General features: G+C 40.4%; 1 protein-coding gene across 2 annotated transcripts in view; it reads right to left on the reverse strand.

Moving 5' to 3' along the window:
- WASHC4 (WASH complex subunit 4) overlaps positions 1 to 14,977 on the reverse strand; it is a 107,585-nt gene extending 92,608 nt beyond the window's left edge. For both annotated transcript variants that reach the window (XM_078860831.1, XM_078860830.1), the window contains exons 1-10: positions 14,879 to 14,977; positions 12,012 to 12,151; positions 10,447 to 10,500; positions 10,270 to 10,335; positions 8,272 to 8,317; positions 7,882 to 7,949; positions 5,687 to 5,769; positions 4,759 to 4,801; positions 3,164 to 3,267; positions 359 to 479 (exon numbers count right to left, since the gene is read on the reverse strand). In XM_078860831.1, coding sequence (XP_078716957.1) covers positions 359 to 479; positions 3,164 to 3,267; positions 4,759 to 4,801; positions 5,687 to 5,769; positions 7,882 to 7,949; positions 8,272 to 8,317; positions 10,270 to 10,335; positions 10,447 to 10,500; positions 12,012 to 12,151; positions 14,879 to 14,927 — 774 coding nt within the window. In that variant the 5' untranslated portion in view covers positions 14,928 to 14,977. The remainder of the gene's footprint in view (positions 1 to 358; positions 480 to 3,163; positions 3,268 to 4,758; positions 4,802 to 5,686; positions 5,770 to 7,881; positions 7,950 to 8,271; positions 8,318 to 10,269; positions 10,336 to 10,446; positions 10,501 to 12,011; positions 12,152 to 14,878) is intronic.
- Positions 14,978 to 16,313: the final 1,336 nt, after the last annotated feature.

Consider the following 16,313-nt stretch of genomic DNA (forward strand, 5'->3'; position numbering starts at 1 on the left):
GGTTGTTAAAACATATCACGTGTTAATAACTAGATGTGCCCCAGATTAATGCCATGATTATCCATATTTGCAGCTGCACAATTTGTATTCCTATACAATGTGGTTATGTATGTGTTCCTCATAGTAACGATGGCTTCAATCCATCAAAATTGCTCTAAACTCATGTTGCCACTCAAAAGTGTTTGTTGTTAGACATCCTACACTTGAGCACCACATCACAGATCATAAGAATGACTCTGTATCCTCAAAGTTTCACCCAGGTGTTCCACCCTGCTACCATTTAGCTTAAATCTCATGACCTGGAAGAGTGCATGTTTGCTGGTCGCGGAGAGTGCAGCAGAGAAGGGCACATGGGCACCTGCAGGATCAGGCCGTCCAGCAGCTGTGCCTCCAACTTCATGAGCAGCTTCTCCAGCGGCCGCAGCTTGTCCACATGCACCTCAAAGCGGCTGGAGTTGTGATGCACGGACTTGAGCAGCCTGCACAACGCAGCACCAAACACGTGCGCACGCAGCACACCAGAGGCCGGAGTGATAGACATGAAACACTTTATGTAATACATTTGTTATTCGCGCCATCGTAGGACACAAGGTTATCACAAAGGCGGTACGTTTCATGGATGGATATAGAATTCTAGCAGAGGGCGATGCTGCTGTGCGGTTTCACCTAAATAAATATTTTGAAGATTTATTTTATATTTGCAAAGCATGGTCCATAATTCCAGCACACATGGTCTACCTACTTCGACAAATGTCAAGGCACTGTGAAGTAGTTGGCACATAGGTTTATGGTTTTTAGACCAAAAGTATTAACGAGGGTGGCCACTGGACTTAAACCATGTGCCTCTGAATAAGTGGTGAGCGCACTACCGCTTGGCTATGGCACGGAGCAGCATGTAAAGAAGCTCCCTTGCAGGCCTAGTACACATCATCACTGTCATCATCATTGGCTGTTTTATAACCGATAGCTATGCAGTTTTCAATTTCTCAAGGAATGCGTACGTTTTTTAAAAGCTCCACTTTTGGAGCTTTGACCACAGGTTGCGCAAAAGGAAGTGTAAAAGCTTCAGGGTCTGTGTTAGCAGTGCTATAGAAGCAAATGCTAAACATATTTTAACACTTAGTTATTCTCAAACAACACCTGAGATAAAATATATACGAAAGATAAAAGTTTACCTAATGGCCCTTCTTTAGTGTAATAATCTCTGAAAGCTCTGAAGTACCGTTGCTCAAATGTTTCTAAATACACGTGTAGTGACTAACTTGGAGACGATACGACTTGGAGGCACTTCTTTATGAACAAACACCATCGGGGTTAACACTCTAAATAATGTGGCCTTCTATTGTCGGTGACGCTACTCATCCAGGACAGTTGGTAGGCTGCCTGACTGGTGACACCCCGAGATGGTGAAGACGGAGAAGACGACGAGAAGAACGGTGAAAACGACGAGAAGAACGGTGACGAAGACTTCAGCAGCACGCATGTATCCCACTCCAACAACAGCCCCGAGGTCCCCTACAGGGCCCCCTCATATACCGTCAGCGTGGTCTTGCTCCACCCCCGACCACACCCCTTTCTGAAACCTACTAGCGGGTTCTTGGTGTGCCCCTTCTGTGACCTTTCCCCTAAATCCACCTCTGGTGTATATCCTGGCCTGCTGACGTCAGGGCTGCCGTACGCCGCAGATCCCCTTCCCTGCCAGCAGTCAGCGCTATGCTACTACACTATGCCACTACACATGTGTAGTGATGTTAAATGTATCACTACGGCACGTAGCGCTAAGTGCTGTAGAACAAGGAAATATGGGTGCAGAGGCTAGCACACTGTGCAGTACCATACAGTGGGTCACTGGGGGCATGGTACCAGGTGCTAGCAGAGAGAGGCAAATGGGTCCTACCGACAGAGTAGGGGATTGCAGCCAATCCGCCAGCGCAGCAAGTAATTGCCATATAATTGGTCACTGGGGAGCGTGGTGCGGGCTGCTGGCAGAAGGGGGCATATGAGGATGAGTCACCCCGGCATTGGGTGAAGCACGTGGATGGGCCGGGGTGAGGAATGTGGGGGAAAGGTGATTGAGGGGACACGGGGAGAGTAGCCAGGAAACGTCTAGAGTTCCCGAAGGGGGCGTGGTTAAGGGCAAGGTAGCCTGGAACCTTCGGAAATGTTCCAGAAGGAAGCGCGGCCGAGGGTGGAGCTAGGGCGTGCCGAGAGGGATAAAAGGGAAGCCCTGATTGAATATCGGGGCTGTCTGCAGGTGAAGTGGAGCCCAAGTGCTTCGCCTTCGTCTCCGTCTCCGGCGTCGTGGGTCAGACAGCACGTTGGCAGTTCTGACCCGGTTATAGTTACCCCGTGTGCGCAAGACATAGGCGTGTTATAGTTCCATGTGTCACGAGTGTAAGAGTTAGGTGGATGGTAGTCTCGTGTGTAACGGTGTTATGTAGTGTAGAATAAACGTTGTTTCCTCCTAAATAGTGTCTCCGAAGTGACTCACTACACATGTGTAAAGTTAAAGGAAGTACTGATAATAATGTTGATAGTCAACAAAAATATATCCCTATCATTAAAACAATGCACACTATATAAGCCTCACCAAAATAATAAAATACGTATTGGTGCTACCACGAGTGCAGTTTACAGCAGGTACAAAAGCATTCAACCCACTAGTCACGCTGCACCCAACAATTGCCACTCAACGAATAAACAATTTCATGTCACTGCTGACAAAAGGGCATCCACTAGAAGGAGCTCTAGAGAGCCCCTCGAGATGGTATTTTGGCCAGCTCTTCCACAAAACCCAAATTCCCATCACTGCCAAACTTATAACAACAAAAAATACCAAAACCGATGCGTAGGTTTGTTTAGATTGTGGGCAAGTGTGGCCAAGAAATACCTCCAAATAGATTATTTTTTCTAAGACAATTTAGACTGTGCTGTGTACCCGCAGTTTTCCCACATGCATTGGGAACACCTTGCGTGTTTTTAAGCTTGTGCACCTAAGGTGCGTAAGTGGGATTTGCATGTTGCAGTGTGTCCAATCAAATTGCAGTCAAATCCCCTAAAAAATGATCGGCTCCCTTAACGGACTGACCTGGCAGCTGGTTTCTATTTGATTTACACTTAAATAAGTGAAAATGCCATCTGTGCAAATGACAGCATTCATTACCTTTTGTACATCGTCCAGTGATCCTTCAAAGTTGACTGATTTTCAATTATTTCATCCAATGTGACCAGCACCATCAGGAGATCCCCAAGGTGTTCATACACAGTCTGCAGCAAAGGACAGGCGCCTCGGTTGAAGCAGTGATTTCAATCTATTGTAATAATAACACTATGACACTATGTGTCATGCATTGCCTATACGTTGCAACTGGGTGCAAGTTCATTCAAGCCATATAAATCATATTCCTGCTCTGTCCGATTCATTAACTCTAGCCTCAATATGCACTGAAAAAATAAGGTGCTTGCATTATTGGTGCTATCTTCGAGTTTAAGCTAATTTGTATAGCCTCATAACCTTACACATTGTTCTGCTCTGAAAATAACATTCCTTTCACATCTTTTTAAAACATTTCACATCTCCACCAACAAGTTCAATTCCACTATTACTCGTAAAAAGTTCATGAAAGCAAATCATTATGAACACTGCCCAAAGCTGCTCCAAGCTCTTTTGATATTGAGGCAGTTAATGTGACTTGATATCGAGTGCTAATTCCATAGCATATTTTACACATTATAATTTTTTTACTTCTGATTTGATTAATGCTGTTAAATTACTAATCGTGCATTTTAACCCCAAAACAACTCTTATGAATACTTATCATGCCTCAAAGTTTTGCTTATATTTAAAGTTTTTATATATGTTTACAAAACATGGTCGTCAATGGAAAATATAGAACAAAAACTGAAAAGTGTACAAACAAGAATGTGGAGATGCATGTTTGCAATGACACGAGACAGAAGAAGAACACATGTAAAAGGGAACAAACACAGGTTAATGGCATCGTTCCTCAAGCATGGCGACTTTAGGGTCTTAAACCCAGTCACCAATGACTGACCCCTAAAAAATAAAAAAATTGGTTTGTGATTGCAATTCTGTTTAAGAAAACGAAAACATTATTTGACATATACCATATGGAATTACATTGAGAGACAGCAAGGGAATACGTGGCTTAGAAAACATATGCAGGGTAAAATTAAAATGGTTAAGAAAAGTAGGCTTGTAAAGGGCATGTTTGCGAAAAGGGATGATGGCTGATGGTTAAGAATTATTACGTAGTAGCCAAAGAATGGAGCACGTCCTGTAAGACATCCAGAGGTGGTGGAGCGATGAAATTGGAAAAGAAGAAGCTATATGTATTGTTATATCCCAGAAACAAGACAGGTGACAGCTGCTTGGGAAGACCTTCATCCTGACCATGGCTGATGATGATGAAGCATGTATAAACTCTCAGATGCATTTCTATTTTAAATTATAACCCAGCCTATTTGCCATGATTATGTACATTTAAACAGTTTGTTGACTGCATCTCACAATAATGAGTATTCTCTGATGCATGTCAGGAACAATACTAAATGAACTCGTCACCTGCTACCTTGAAAACATGAAAATATAATTTAGCACTTTGAATAATATTTTGTACTGTTGATCTGACCAAATTTGTCATTCACTAAATTTAGCCTAGATAAAGACCTGAATGTCTAAACACAAATCAAAAACTGCGTTCAAAAATACAATTTTAATAAAGAGAAAACTAATACCTGGAAGTGTACTGATGATACGTTGATTATTTTCGGTGCGGTTCTGAAAAGCATACAAAGCAACATTAAAAACTTCACCATTTAGTGCTCATCACTGACATTCGTGTTGTTCTGTTTTTACGCTGTTAAATAATCAGATCAACTTAACTGAAATAGTTTTTGTTGCAATCCTTCCAGGAACATCATTTACAGGCAGACACATCTGACCAGGTGGCGCTTTGGCAGTACAGTAAAACCTTGGATTGCGAGTAACTTGGTCTACGAGTGTTTTGCAAGACGAGCAATTTTTAAAAATAAATATTAATTTGATAAACGAGCGAGGTCTTGCAATACGAGTAGTACGTACTATACGCTTTGTCTGCCGAGCGGCATGGGATCACAACTGATATACGAGTGCTTTGATATACGAGTGCTTTGGATTACAAACACGTTTCCGGAACAAATTATGCTCGCAATCCAAGGTTTTTACTGTATTCTCAACTTGGAAAGTTGCCAATTCAAATTCCAGTGAGGAATTGATTCAGCCCATCATCCCACTGGGGTTGATCAAATGTACACCACAATGACCATTTCATGAGCAGTTATCAGGAATTGCCCTTCGGTGAGAGACTATTCACTTCCACTGGAATATGCAATATAAACCAAGGGTTCAGAAGTGCCAAAATAGATGTGGCATGTCACATTCTTGTTTGAGCATTGAGGTATGTATTTTAGCACATGATGCACATGAATACACTATCAAGACAATGTTTCTTCAAATCAAATACAATTTAATATCAAGCACAGATGCCAAGAGCTTTCCAGTAAAGCATGTCCAATTGGTTAGGACAGCCTGAGTGATGTGGAAAATGGTGCATAATTGGCTTGGTGCCTCCTCTGATAACAGCGTGTCAAATATAGGGCTACACTGAAAGAAACACCCTCTTACTTGCTGTAGGAATACAACGATGCCATCTGGTGCATGACGTTCATAACCACCTCGTAGCAGCGATTCACAAAGCAGGACAGCTCCTGTGAATAAATACATGTGAGTGTAGCAATGTTGAACTTCTTTTGCACAGTACATAGCCAACCGTACTAATCGGAGGTGCACAATTGGCTGGGTGTCTCCTCTGATAAGGCACTCATTGTTTACAGCGTGTCAAATATAAGGTTACACTAACAGATACACCCATAAATGTGTTCACATTTCATGCCGTTAACACATTTCATAATGCACAGCTGAAAATAATATATTGTATATTAGGCAGTGGCTTTGAAGATAATATCAACTTATCATGTGCAAAGTATTCGCTCTCAAAAATCAAGAGGCACGAGGAACCACAGACAAACAGGAAAGCAGCCACACAGTGAGCCGGTGCCAAATATTCCCCAATCTCTGTGGCTCTCTATATATCAAGGTGTTATCAGCCATTAAAGAGTGTTTACATGTGGGAGGAAACCGTAGCACCCAGCGAAAACTCAGGCACACTTGGAGAAACACTATCCCATTCAAATGGCAAAGGTGGAGTCAACATTATCGCTGTACTGCATTCTCCTGGCAAGCCACGGTATAGCACCATGACACCCACAGGAAAGAAGTTGGACAACATTTTTGTGATTCACCAACTCTCGCTGGATTACAGGAGCGCCACCGCAGCCCGGCTTAAAGATACATAAACATGGAGACAAAACAGATGGTAAAATCAAAAGACCTTAAGTGGAATGTCTGCATACACTCACAAGGAATGTAAATTAGCTGGCTGGGCAGCATCATTCCTCAAATTGAGGACAAATATTAAAGTCTGGCTCGTGTATACATTGTAATAAACTTTCCGCACGTCGGTAAAAAAAAACTACTGGTTTTAGGGAAAAAATTGGCAGGTTTCGAATTATTTACATATTGCTCTCACCACGGGAACATGGAATGTACAACACTGGCTTATAAATGTCAATTGAGGCGAGTGACTGCATTTTTTGCACCGATAAGTCAAAGTCAAACAAAAAGTGATTTCCTTGTGAAATGAGCATCGGGGCGATGCTCATCTATTGATTACAAGCCCGAGCCAGTGGTGAAAATTCCACATTCATATGACAGAAGCGGCGATTACCCGCAGGATAACCGGTGTTCACTTTCCGCGTAGTTATACTCATGTTATCGACTGCAGAGGGATGATAGGCTGAGTCAACCCCTGATTTAAACTTGCAAACTTCCGATTGCGAGCTGCTCGCTCTGCCCCTTTGCTCCTGAGAAGTAATGATTGATCAAGTTCCCTTCAAATGGCTGGTATGTCAGCAAGCTCCACCTAAGAGCCAACAACTCCAATTTCACCTTCCACGAACAGTAAACATAAAGAGAATGTACAGTAAGGAAGGTTAGCATTCTTTGATGCAAAATAGCTGCTTGTGATGACATATATGAAATAGATATTTATAGTTTTTAAACGAGAAAATGTACAAAAGTACTGGATTTAGATGCACACAGGTCTATATTACATTGATTTACTAGATTGTGTGGTCAATTCAGTCTATACAGGTAGTCCTCTACTTACGATGGAGATGCGTTACGACGACCCCATCGTAAGTCAAAAATATCGTAAGTCCAAGATGGCCTAGCCTACCCAGGAGTCTTAAAGAATGGTGATAATTTAGCAAAACAGAGCAATTTACAGTACCGTACTGTATAAACTATATACTGTATGTATTTATTAATTACAATGTAAAGTTAAAAAACAAGGTAAATTCTTAGCCTGCCACTGCGTTTGCCTGCCGCACGAAATTTAAAATTTAAAAGCACAGACTTGGGGCTGCTAACAGAAAAGAGATTAGCTTTCCTCATTAGAGCACAGACACTGATATTTCATTTGTTAAGTATAAGACAAGAAGGTACACATATCATTTGTTGGAAATTCTGGCAGGATAATTAAATACTGAACTTCCCCAAGTACGTACTCTGACTGCACTGTTCTGCATAGACTATCTCAGAGCTGAAATTTAAATTAGATTTTGAAAGAGCTGCATGGAAGTAGCTACAATGAATCATTCTGTGCGCCGTGCTCGTCACACTTAATACAAGTGGACGTATCTCGCCAGTCAAAGTGAAGTTTCATTAATGGAAAAAATATGTATGCAAATGAGCTTCACCTGCAGGAAAGCTATCATCCGTCCCATTTGGATTTGTGCCTCTCCTTCTTCCATGCCACCCTCGGGGCCTTGATAAAAACACAACCGCACACTGTTTGTAAGACACTGCATTCTTGTGCACATTTGTATGCAACTGTCATTATGATCATGATAATGTCCACCTTCCCATGTATTAACGACTAAGATCTCCGTGGGAATAACTGGTATGGTGTGGACATTAGCCCATACAAGTGTAGTTTTGGAGTAAAAAAACGACATACAGCACAAATTAACTTTAATTTATTTAGACTTCTATACATCACAGCTATAAACATTATGGGACGTCAAATGAACGTGTGAGATTTATACAGTTTTATTAAAGTATGCTACATAGAATAAAAAAACACTTACAACCCTCTCCATAGAACAGAAGTCCATTGTAGAATGTTGTTTCTGCCTATGGACAAGGATATATGACAATGAGGTTATGAAATATGAAATGTTTTGCAACCCATTTAATAAAGATCAAACACACACTGTACAATTCAAAAGCAGCAATTATGTCTCAAAGAAAAGTATAAACTGTATTTAAATGCTCAAACCCAGTATTACATAATTTTTCAGTTACAAATAATTGTTACTTTCATTTTATAATTAGCAGTGTTTTTTCCCCTTAAAAAACATTACATTCTGATGATCCAATAAACATAATTATAAAAAAACACTAAACCAACCTTTACGGCAATCAACACTAATTATACCACAAAGCCTGGATAATTTAGGTATACTGCTTTTGACAAGCAACTTTATTATCAAAATAATTAGTCACGTTCTTAACACTGCTGGATGAAGTTTCCACCATGATCTCGTCGTTCCCCACGAGCCTGCGATACCACAATCTCACTGCTAAACTCTACTCATCGATCCATCTCTTCAGTATGAAACTAATTATTTCAGAATCTGAATATTTATTAACACTGGAGGAATCCGATGAGCTGTAAAGCTCTTTTTCACAGATGTCCAGTATTTCATAATTTTTCAGTAACAAATAATTGTTACTTTTCATTTTATAATTATAATTAATGTTACAACAAAAAACAATACAAAAACACGAGAGGAGTGGAACATATAGGAAAGGTAAATAAATCAATTAAAACATATACATACAAATACAACTAAACTATATTTTTTTTATCTTAGCAGGCAAACTGCCTTAAAAGGAAAGCTATATATGTGATGTTTGAGGCAATGGACCTTCTTTGATGTACTTTGAAGAAGGGAAATTTCCCACGTCATCTATGCATTGATTATCCTCTTAGGTATGTTCTCAAATTACGCTGCCATTCCATGACCAGTCTCGTCCATCTGATATCGGCCTTTCTAACAATGTGGCCTGTCAAGATCCACTTACATTTTCTTAATAGCCAATATTATGGTTTTCATTTGCACTTGTTCTATAATCCATCTGTATCTCAGTATGTCTCTCAATTGAACTATGCAGTTCCCAATTATACTTGTATATTTTTCAGCATTTATTCCATGTTATTTGAGATGTACACACCCATTCGCCTCTAATTACACGTAGATTGCAAAATATTATTTTAAAATTATCATCAAAGAACTGAAGAATTATGAATTTAAAGTTCAAAGTTCATTTATTAGGTATAGCCCTGTGAGCCATTCGGCTCTTGAATCGGGTGCAACCGCAACAAACAAAAAACTAAAACATGAACAAGAAAACATCTTAAAATGACTATGTGCAAACAGAAAATCCAAGAAAAGACAGCAAAATATTGCAGAAAAAATCACCGTACACCAACCCTGTGCAAATATCCCAGTGGGATGCAAGTCAAACAACAACAACCACAAGACAACTTAGATTAAGGCCATCAGTCTAACTCTGTACTACAACAAACAAACATGGCCAAACCAAAAAACTTTTCAAAAATCACCAAAATAAAGCCATAAAAGCAATGAAACAGTGATCATAGGAACTGTGACCGAATTTGCACAATAAACGACATAAACAACATGTACTACCAAACTCTGCAGCCATAGCTGGCTGCATGAGTCACTCCACAACAGTAGGAGCATCAGTCGGAGTATCAATATTTTTCAATGCACCTTTAAGATCAGCACACTAAATCAAAACACAGATCATACTTTGCATACTTTGCATATTTTGAGGCCAATCAACCACAACTTTTTTTAGATATGTATTTTTTCTACCATTGACCACATACACAATCAATCAGATTCTAGAAAAGAAAAATTTATTATTAAATACCATTATGCCTAGGGTTTCAATATTACCAAGATTAATGTCATAAAATGGCAAAGATGCAGGTATCCAAGCTCTCAAACAAACCAAAAACCAAAGACATGCATGTAAATGCTAAATTGTCTTACCTCATGCCTCAACTTGTTAATCTCACAGCAAATGGCTGCAAATACTGTGATAACTTTATTCAAAACCTGAATAAGACAAGCAGAAAGGAACAGTTTGTTAAGTTGTAAGTCGTCACTTATTTGCACTCTTAATTATTCTTGTCAATTGCTACACGTTGGTGATATGAAAATACATACCTTGTTGTCAGTCTTTATAAGTTCCAACAGTGATGCTTGTTCATATGGAAGAAGCTGCAAACACAGCACATGTTATTTAAATACAGTTATACCATGCGCAACGCTGTTATAGCGAACATATTCAGTTTTCAGTTTCAGTTTAATTTATTTGATATAGCCCTGTGAGCCATTCGGCTCTTGAATCGGGTGCAACCGCCTCAAACAAAACATGAACAAGAAAACATCTTAAAGTGACTATGTGCAAACAGAAAATCCAAGAAAAGACAGCAAAATATTGCAGAAATAGCACCGTACACCAACGCTGTGTGCAAAAATGCCAGTGGGATGCAAGTCAAACAACAACAACCACAAGACAACTTAGATTAAGGCCATCAGTCTAACTCCGTACTACAACAAACAAACGAACATATGTGTTGGCTATACACGTTTTACTTATTGAGGTACGTTTTCCAGAACACGGGGGTGAAGTTTCGGCTCTAAACGGTTTGGCGCTGCTAAGATTGTAATCTCCGCATTGATGCTGTGGATGAATATATATAGTATGTATGAATTGAATTTTAATTACCATGTAAGTTTTTTTCATGTGACAACGAGGGAAATCGTGTAGAATTATAAGTTAGGCCAAGAGGCAGGGAGTGCTAATTTCAGACCCAGGAACAAAACGCTGTTTTTCCCATGAGGTCTTATTTGTTAAATCCGGTGTTGGCCAAAACTGCATTTTCCAACAATGTAACCCACGCATTTGGTGAGATATTACTGTATATGCAATTAGAACTTGACTTAAAGCTTTCGTGACTGCAAGAATTCATACTCTAATAAAATAATTAAAAATTACGACGTTTCGATCGCAACACAAGCAATCGTCTATATTTCTTCCTGCCTCAGCAGTCCGCCTGCTGTATTTTTTCACCTGAAGACGATTGTTCGTGTTGCGATCGAAACGTCGTGATTTTTTAATATTTTTCTATCTACGTGACTTTACCGAAAGACCCAAGGAGTATGCAATTATAACATTAACATTCATTGAAATACTCATGAAATTATTGTAATAATGTAATTAAAATGTATGCATTGGATGATTCAAGATAACTTTCAGGGGTATTCCATGAGATGGTGTGAATCACTGGAGAAAAGACTAATAGCATATTTGGAAAACATCAGTATCTGATGAAGCTCAAATTTTTTTATATTAAAGATTAATATTTACTTTTATAGATAACACCTAGAAAAAAATGCCCTATATCGCCTTTGGTGACCTGTGTATACAGGTAATTTCGTTTTTACTTGAAGTCAAATATATTGTTGTTCTTCTTCATGTGCTTCATGTGTGTGTGGCTGGTACAGAAACGTAGCATTTATCCCTGCCAGGCTGTCTAATCCTTTTCCCAGCAAAGTATTGTTGAATTTTCCAACAACCAACTTTTGTCTACCTTTACAGCCAAACTGGACCTGACCTGGATAACATTGTGTGCTTTCATTCTTTGGATCAGATTCAAAACCGTGAAAAATGCATCTGCCAGTAACATGGCTCCTCTGGTGACAACCTTGCCCACATGGCCACAAACCTGCAAGGCGACTGGGTCGAGTGTGAAGTCCCAGGAGTCACCGATGGAGTCATCCAGAGCATCTTCTATCCCCTTCAGCTGCGACACATAGTCCTCGAGGAAGCGGCCAAACTTCTTGACTTGTACCTCCCCGAGCACCTCTGTGTATTCAAAGGTAGTCCGTGTCCATAAACTCACACGACCAGAATTCAAATTAAAATCCCACACCAGTTTTATGAATGACAATGCCTATGAACTAGTAAACACGATAGTCTGTTTTGTGCTAATTTACTTATTTAGGTCAATTCGCCGAAGGCTTTTGAAAACAAAGTTTTTGAGCAGTTTGAGTTTTGAATTAATTTGATTTGTTACACAGATGATTCCGTTTAGTTACTTTCCCAGGTATTTTACAAGGGAGATTGATACTGATTGCGCACAGGAACAAAAACAAAAGAAAACATCAATATTGTAGAGAATTAGTACAGGTTCCTGAAATAATATTGCACAACTAACAAACGAAGCATTTATGGTCATAAATACACACGAATAAAAAAAGAGTGCAATACTAATTCTGATTCTAAGTTTATTGCATATTTAGGACAAGGGAGCAATGATTTGGAGAATTGCAGTTTTACAAATTCACCATATTTCAGGAAATTAGAATGATAATGCTTTGAAATAAATAAATAAATAATGCTATTTCCTAAAGAAAATTGTAATATAACGAGCAAAGTGCCGCCGGTAATAAAGCATCTGGACTCTGCACTACGCTAATGACAATTCAAATTTTCAAGTCTTTAATACAGCAGCTACAGCACAAAAGTTAATTCAGTTATAAAGTACAGCTGAAATGTAAGGCATGGGAAGGTGGGCTGCTCAACTTTGAAGTTTAAATGACATTACAAAAGTCTTACAGTAAGCAGTCTCTAAAGATTAACAAAGAGCAGCAAGTTCTTAGTCTTTGCGGTCACAGATCACTACTTGGTTAACGTTTGCACACAGATAGTCAAGCGGTTCACCTCTTGAACATAAAGACTGCCTGCATATTACTATCTCCACCTAGAGATGTCAAAAGAAACCGATTCATACTATGAGGACTAATTTATATGTACTGCTTTAGTGATAGGTATCATGATTAAAAAACAATGAGGACCACACTGCATACATGGGGTGACAGAGGTGGCCGTGCCCATATATCTGACCACAAGTAAAAAAATAAGTAATATAAAAAATAAATAAATAACACGCTTTTATGAAATGTACTAGTAATAGCAGAACTCATCGACTCCAGGAAGTGGCCCTGAAGCTTGCCGTAACGTAAGGGACCGTGGTGATTTACAGCCAACGTCAGTTGAGCGTGGACAATTATATCCAAGCCGAAACATAACATATAAAAAATTATGTTAAAAAATTATGATAGAATATAGTATTGTCATCAGTATGACATAAGTACGTACCAAGTTTGCAGTCGATACCACATTGGGAAGTGGGCTAAAATTGAGTTACAAGATTTTAGGATACGACAACAACAGAGTGAGTTCATAAAAAGCGTGTAAAAAAAGTATTCCTGCTGAAGCAAGCGTTAGGTGGTACAGTACTTATGTCTTTCCTACAAATTGGTACTAATTGTATCGACCTTTAAAGGATGACAAAAATTGATACTTGAAATAGCTACATCCTTAGAACATTAATTCTAACTTGTGTCCATTGCTGCGTTCACCCACCACGTATTTAAACTACCGCATGCAACCTGTATTTAATGTTGGACTGCGGGCGTCGTTGTAAGGAGCTTACACATGCAGCAAAGTATATTTGTGTCCAGTACTGTACTATGCTCCCTATCTTCACCAACCTGTAACAAGCCAACGGTGGGCCACGTTACACATAATACTGTGTGTTTCAAAAAGATGGACCCGATTTGAAATCGATATATCTCTGAAATTGGCTTAAGAGGAGGTCCTCAATTCAGTAGTAGATTGACATACATGTGAGCAGACAAACACAATGCGAATTTATAATGCTTGCCTTGCCTCAAAAAGGCAAAGCTATCTATACGCTTAGGTTTTTTTCGGTAAAGTCACGTAGGTAAAAAATAATAAAAATAAAATAATGAATGAAAATAAATCAATTAAATCACGACGTTTCGGAGGCAACACAAGTCTCCGTCTTCAGGTGGTGTTGCCTCCGAAACGTCGTGATTTAATCGATTGATTTTCATTTATTATCATTTAATGTTTATAATTTACCTACGTGACTTTACCGAAAAAACCTAAGAGTATGAATCCTTGCAGTCACGAAAGCTTCAAATCTAAATCTACCTAATGTTTGTATGAGCAAAGTTTAGGGAAATGGCCCCATCCCTAATACATCACATGACAGGGTTACGTGACCCCCACCCCCCCAAAAAAAAAAGTGCCCACGACTAACAAAGCAGGCAATCTGCTCTCGCCACACACACAACCTTGAGCGGCGTGACACACAAAGCAAGAAGACAACAACGTGAAGCACGAGAAAACGAGAACACCGACTTTGCTTCCACATCCCACGTCTCAGCACCGCGGCAATCTTACAACGCGCCGACTAGCGCCGAGGCAAAGGTTCGTCGTCCCCCCTGTAGCCATCGCAGACTCTAGGGGCAAGTGCTGTTAGCGAGCAGCTATGAAGGCCGGCACGCCCGGCCGTCTTTGTCTCCCCCAAGTGGCGCCGTTTCACTAAACACACCGCACCGGCTACTCGTGAGGCCGAGCCGAAACCTCCCTCTCTCTCTCTCTTGCACGCTGTAGTTTTGCTGCACGTCTACAAGTGGCTGGTCGCGACGGGTCGCGAGCGAGAGAGTACGAGGCGTTTGAGTGAAGGCGGGCGGAGAAGGGGACGAGGAAGGCACTCACTGACGGAGCCGTCATCGAAGCGGTCAAACTCCCATCCCTCAGCCGCCATCGCTGCCGCAGCAGCAACAGCACGTGACACCCCAACCCACGTGACACCCCCTACCCACGTGACACCCCCACCCCCCTACCCACGTGACTCGCGTCGCACGTGACCACAGACAAAGATAATCCGACAGACCTGTTCTTCACCTGAGGACGGCTGCTTGCGTTGTGGCCGAAACGTCGTGAGAATTGTATTTTATTATGTTTTATTTTTATTATTTTATTATTTCCCTTCTACGTGACTTTACCGAAAGAACCAAGAAGAAGAAATATAACCCCGTGTAGCTTTTAACAATAATTACATTTAGAGTGGCTTTTCGTCATGCCGAGTGTCTAATGCAGGAGCAGCATTAGACACTCGGCATAAAAATAATACTGTATTACGAATACATTATTTTTTTACTAAATTAACACAAAAATTAATACAATTGTTTTTTAAGACTCAGATATCCCTCTGATGTATCGTGGAAGAGCGTTCCATAGCCTGGGGGCTAACACGGGGACAAAATATCGGTCACCCGAAGACCGAAACCTCGACCTGGGAATGCAGAGAAGATCTGCAGCATGCCCAGATCATATGAACATTGAAGGGGACATGTGGGTGAAGCATATCAATTATGTAGGCTTAGCCAAGATGGTTCACTGCTTTGTAAGATAACAATAGGATTTTAAACTGTATTCTATGTGAAACTGGAAGCCAGTGCAGGGAGGCCAAAACGAGTGTAATATGGTGTTTGTGTTAACACCCTGGCAGCCCTATTTACAACATGCTGCAAATCCATTAGCACCTTTAACAGATTGTTGGGGCAAGTGCTATTAGGCAGCACCTATGAAGGCCGCCACTGTGGCATACGAGGGGGTGGGTGGTCAACACCACGCCCGGCCGCCTTTATATCCCTAGTGGATATGTTATACACCACCGCACCAGGTACTCGTTTGAGGCTGAGTCGACCTAGGGGAGGCCCACGAGCGGTTCAAATAATCGTCACTGGTGCATACTTGTCAACCCCTTATCAGTGCATACCTTATTACAGACCAATTCAGACCGTATTAGTCATCCCGTGCTCCTATTAAATCTCAACGTTCATCCAAAAAAGTCCCATCACAAGGGAGAAACACAAAAAATAGACCAAAAGGTGTTTTTTTTACGTATTGAAACTGCTGTACGCCGTATGGACCTGAAAACAAAATTTCCCTGTACAAGAATATGGGGTAAGGGGCCGTCCATAAATGCCGTCACGCACCGAGGGGGGGGGGGGGGGTGTATGACGAGGGGGGGGGGGGTTGAGAAATGTGACTTCAAATCAAAATGCGCAACTTTAAATACATATGAATTAAATATAATTGTTATAACAACGCTAATTTGGATCATTTTCATTATTAACTATTTGAT

The sequence above is a fragment of the Lampetra fluviatilis genome, chromosome 11, assembly GCF_964198595.1.
Source record: "Lampetra fluviatilis chromosome 11, kcLamFluv1.1, whole genome shotgun sequence".
In the NCBI taxonomy this organism is placed as follows: Eukaryota; Metazoa; Chordata; class Hyperoartia; order Petromyzontiformes; family Petromyzontidae; genus Lampetra; species Lampetra fluviatilis.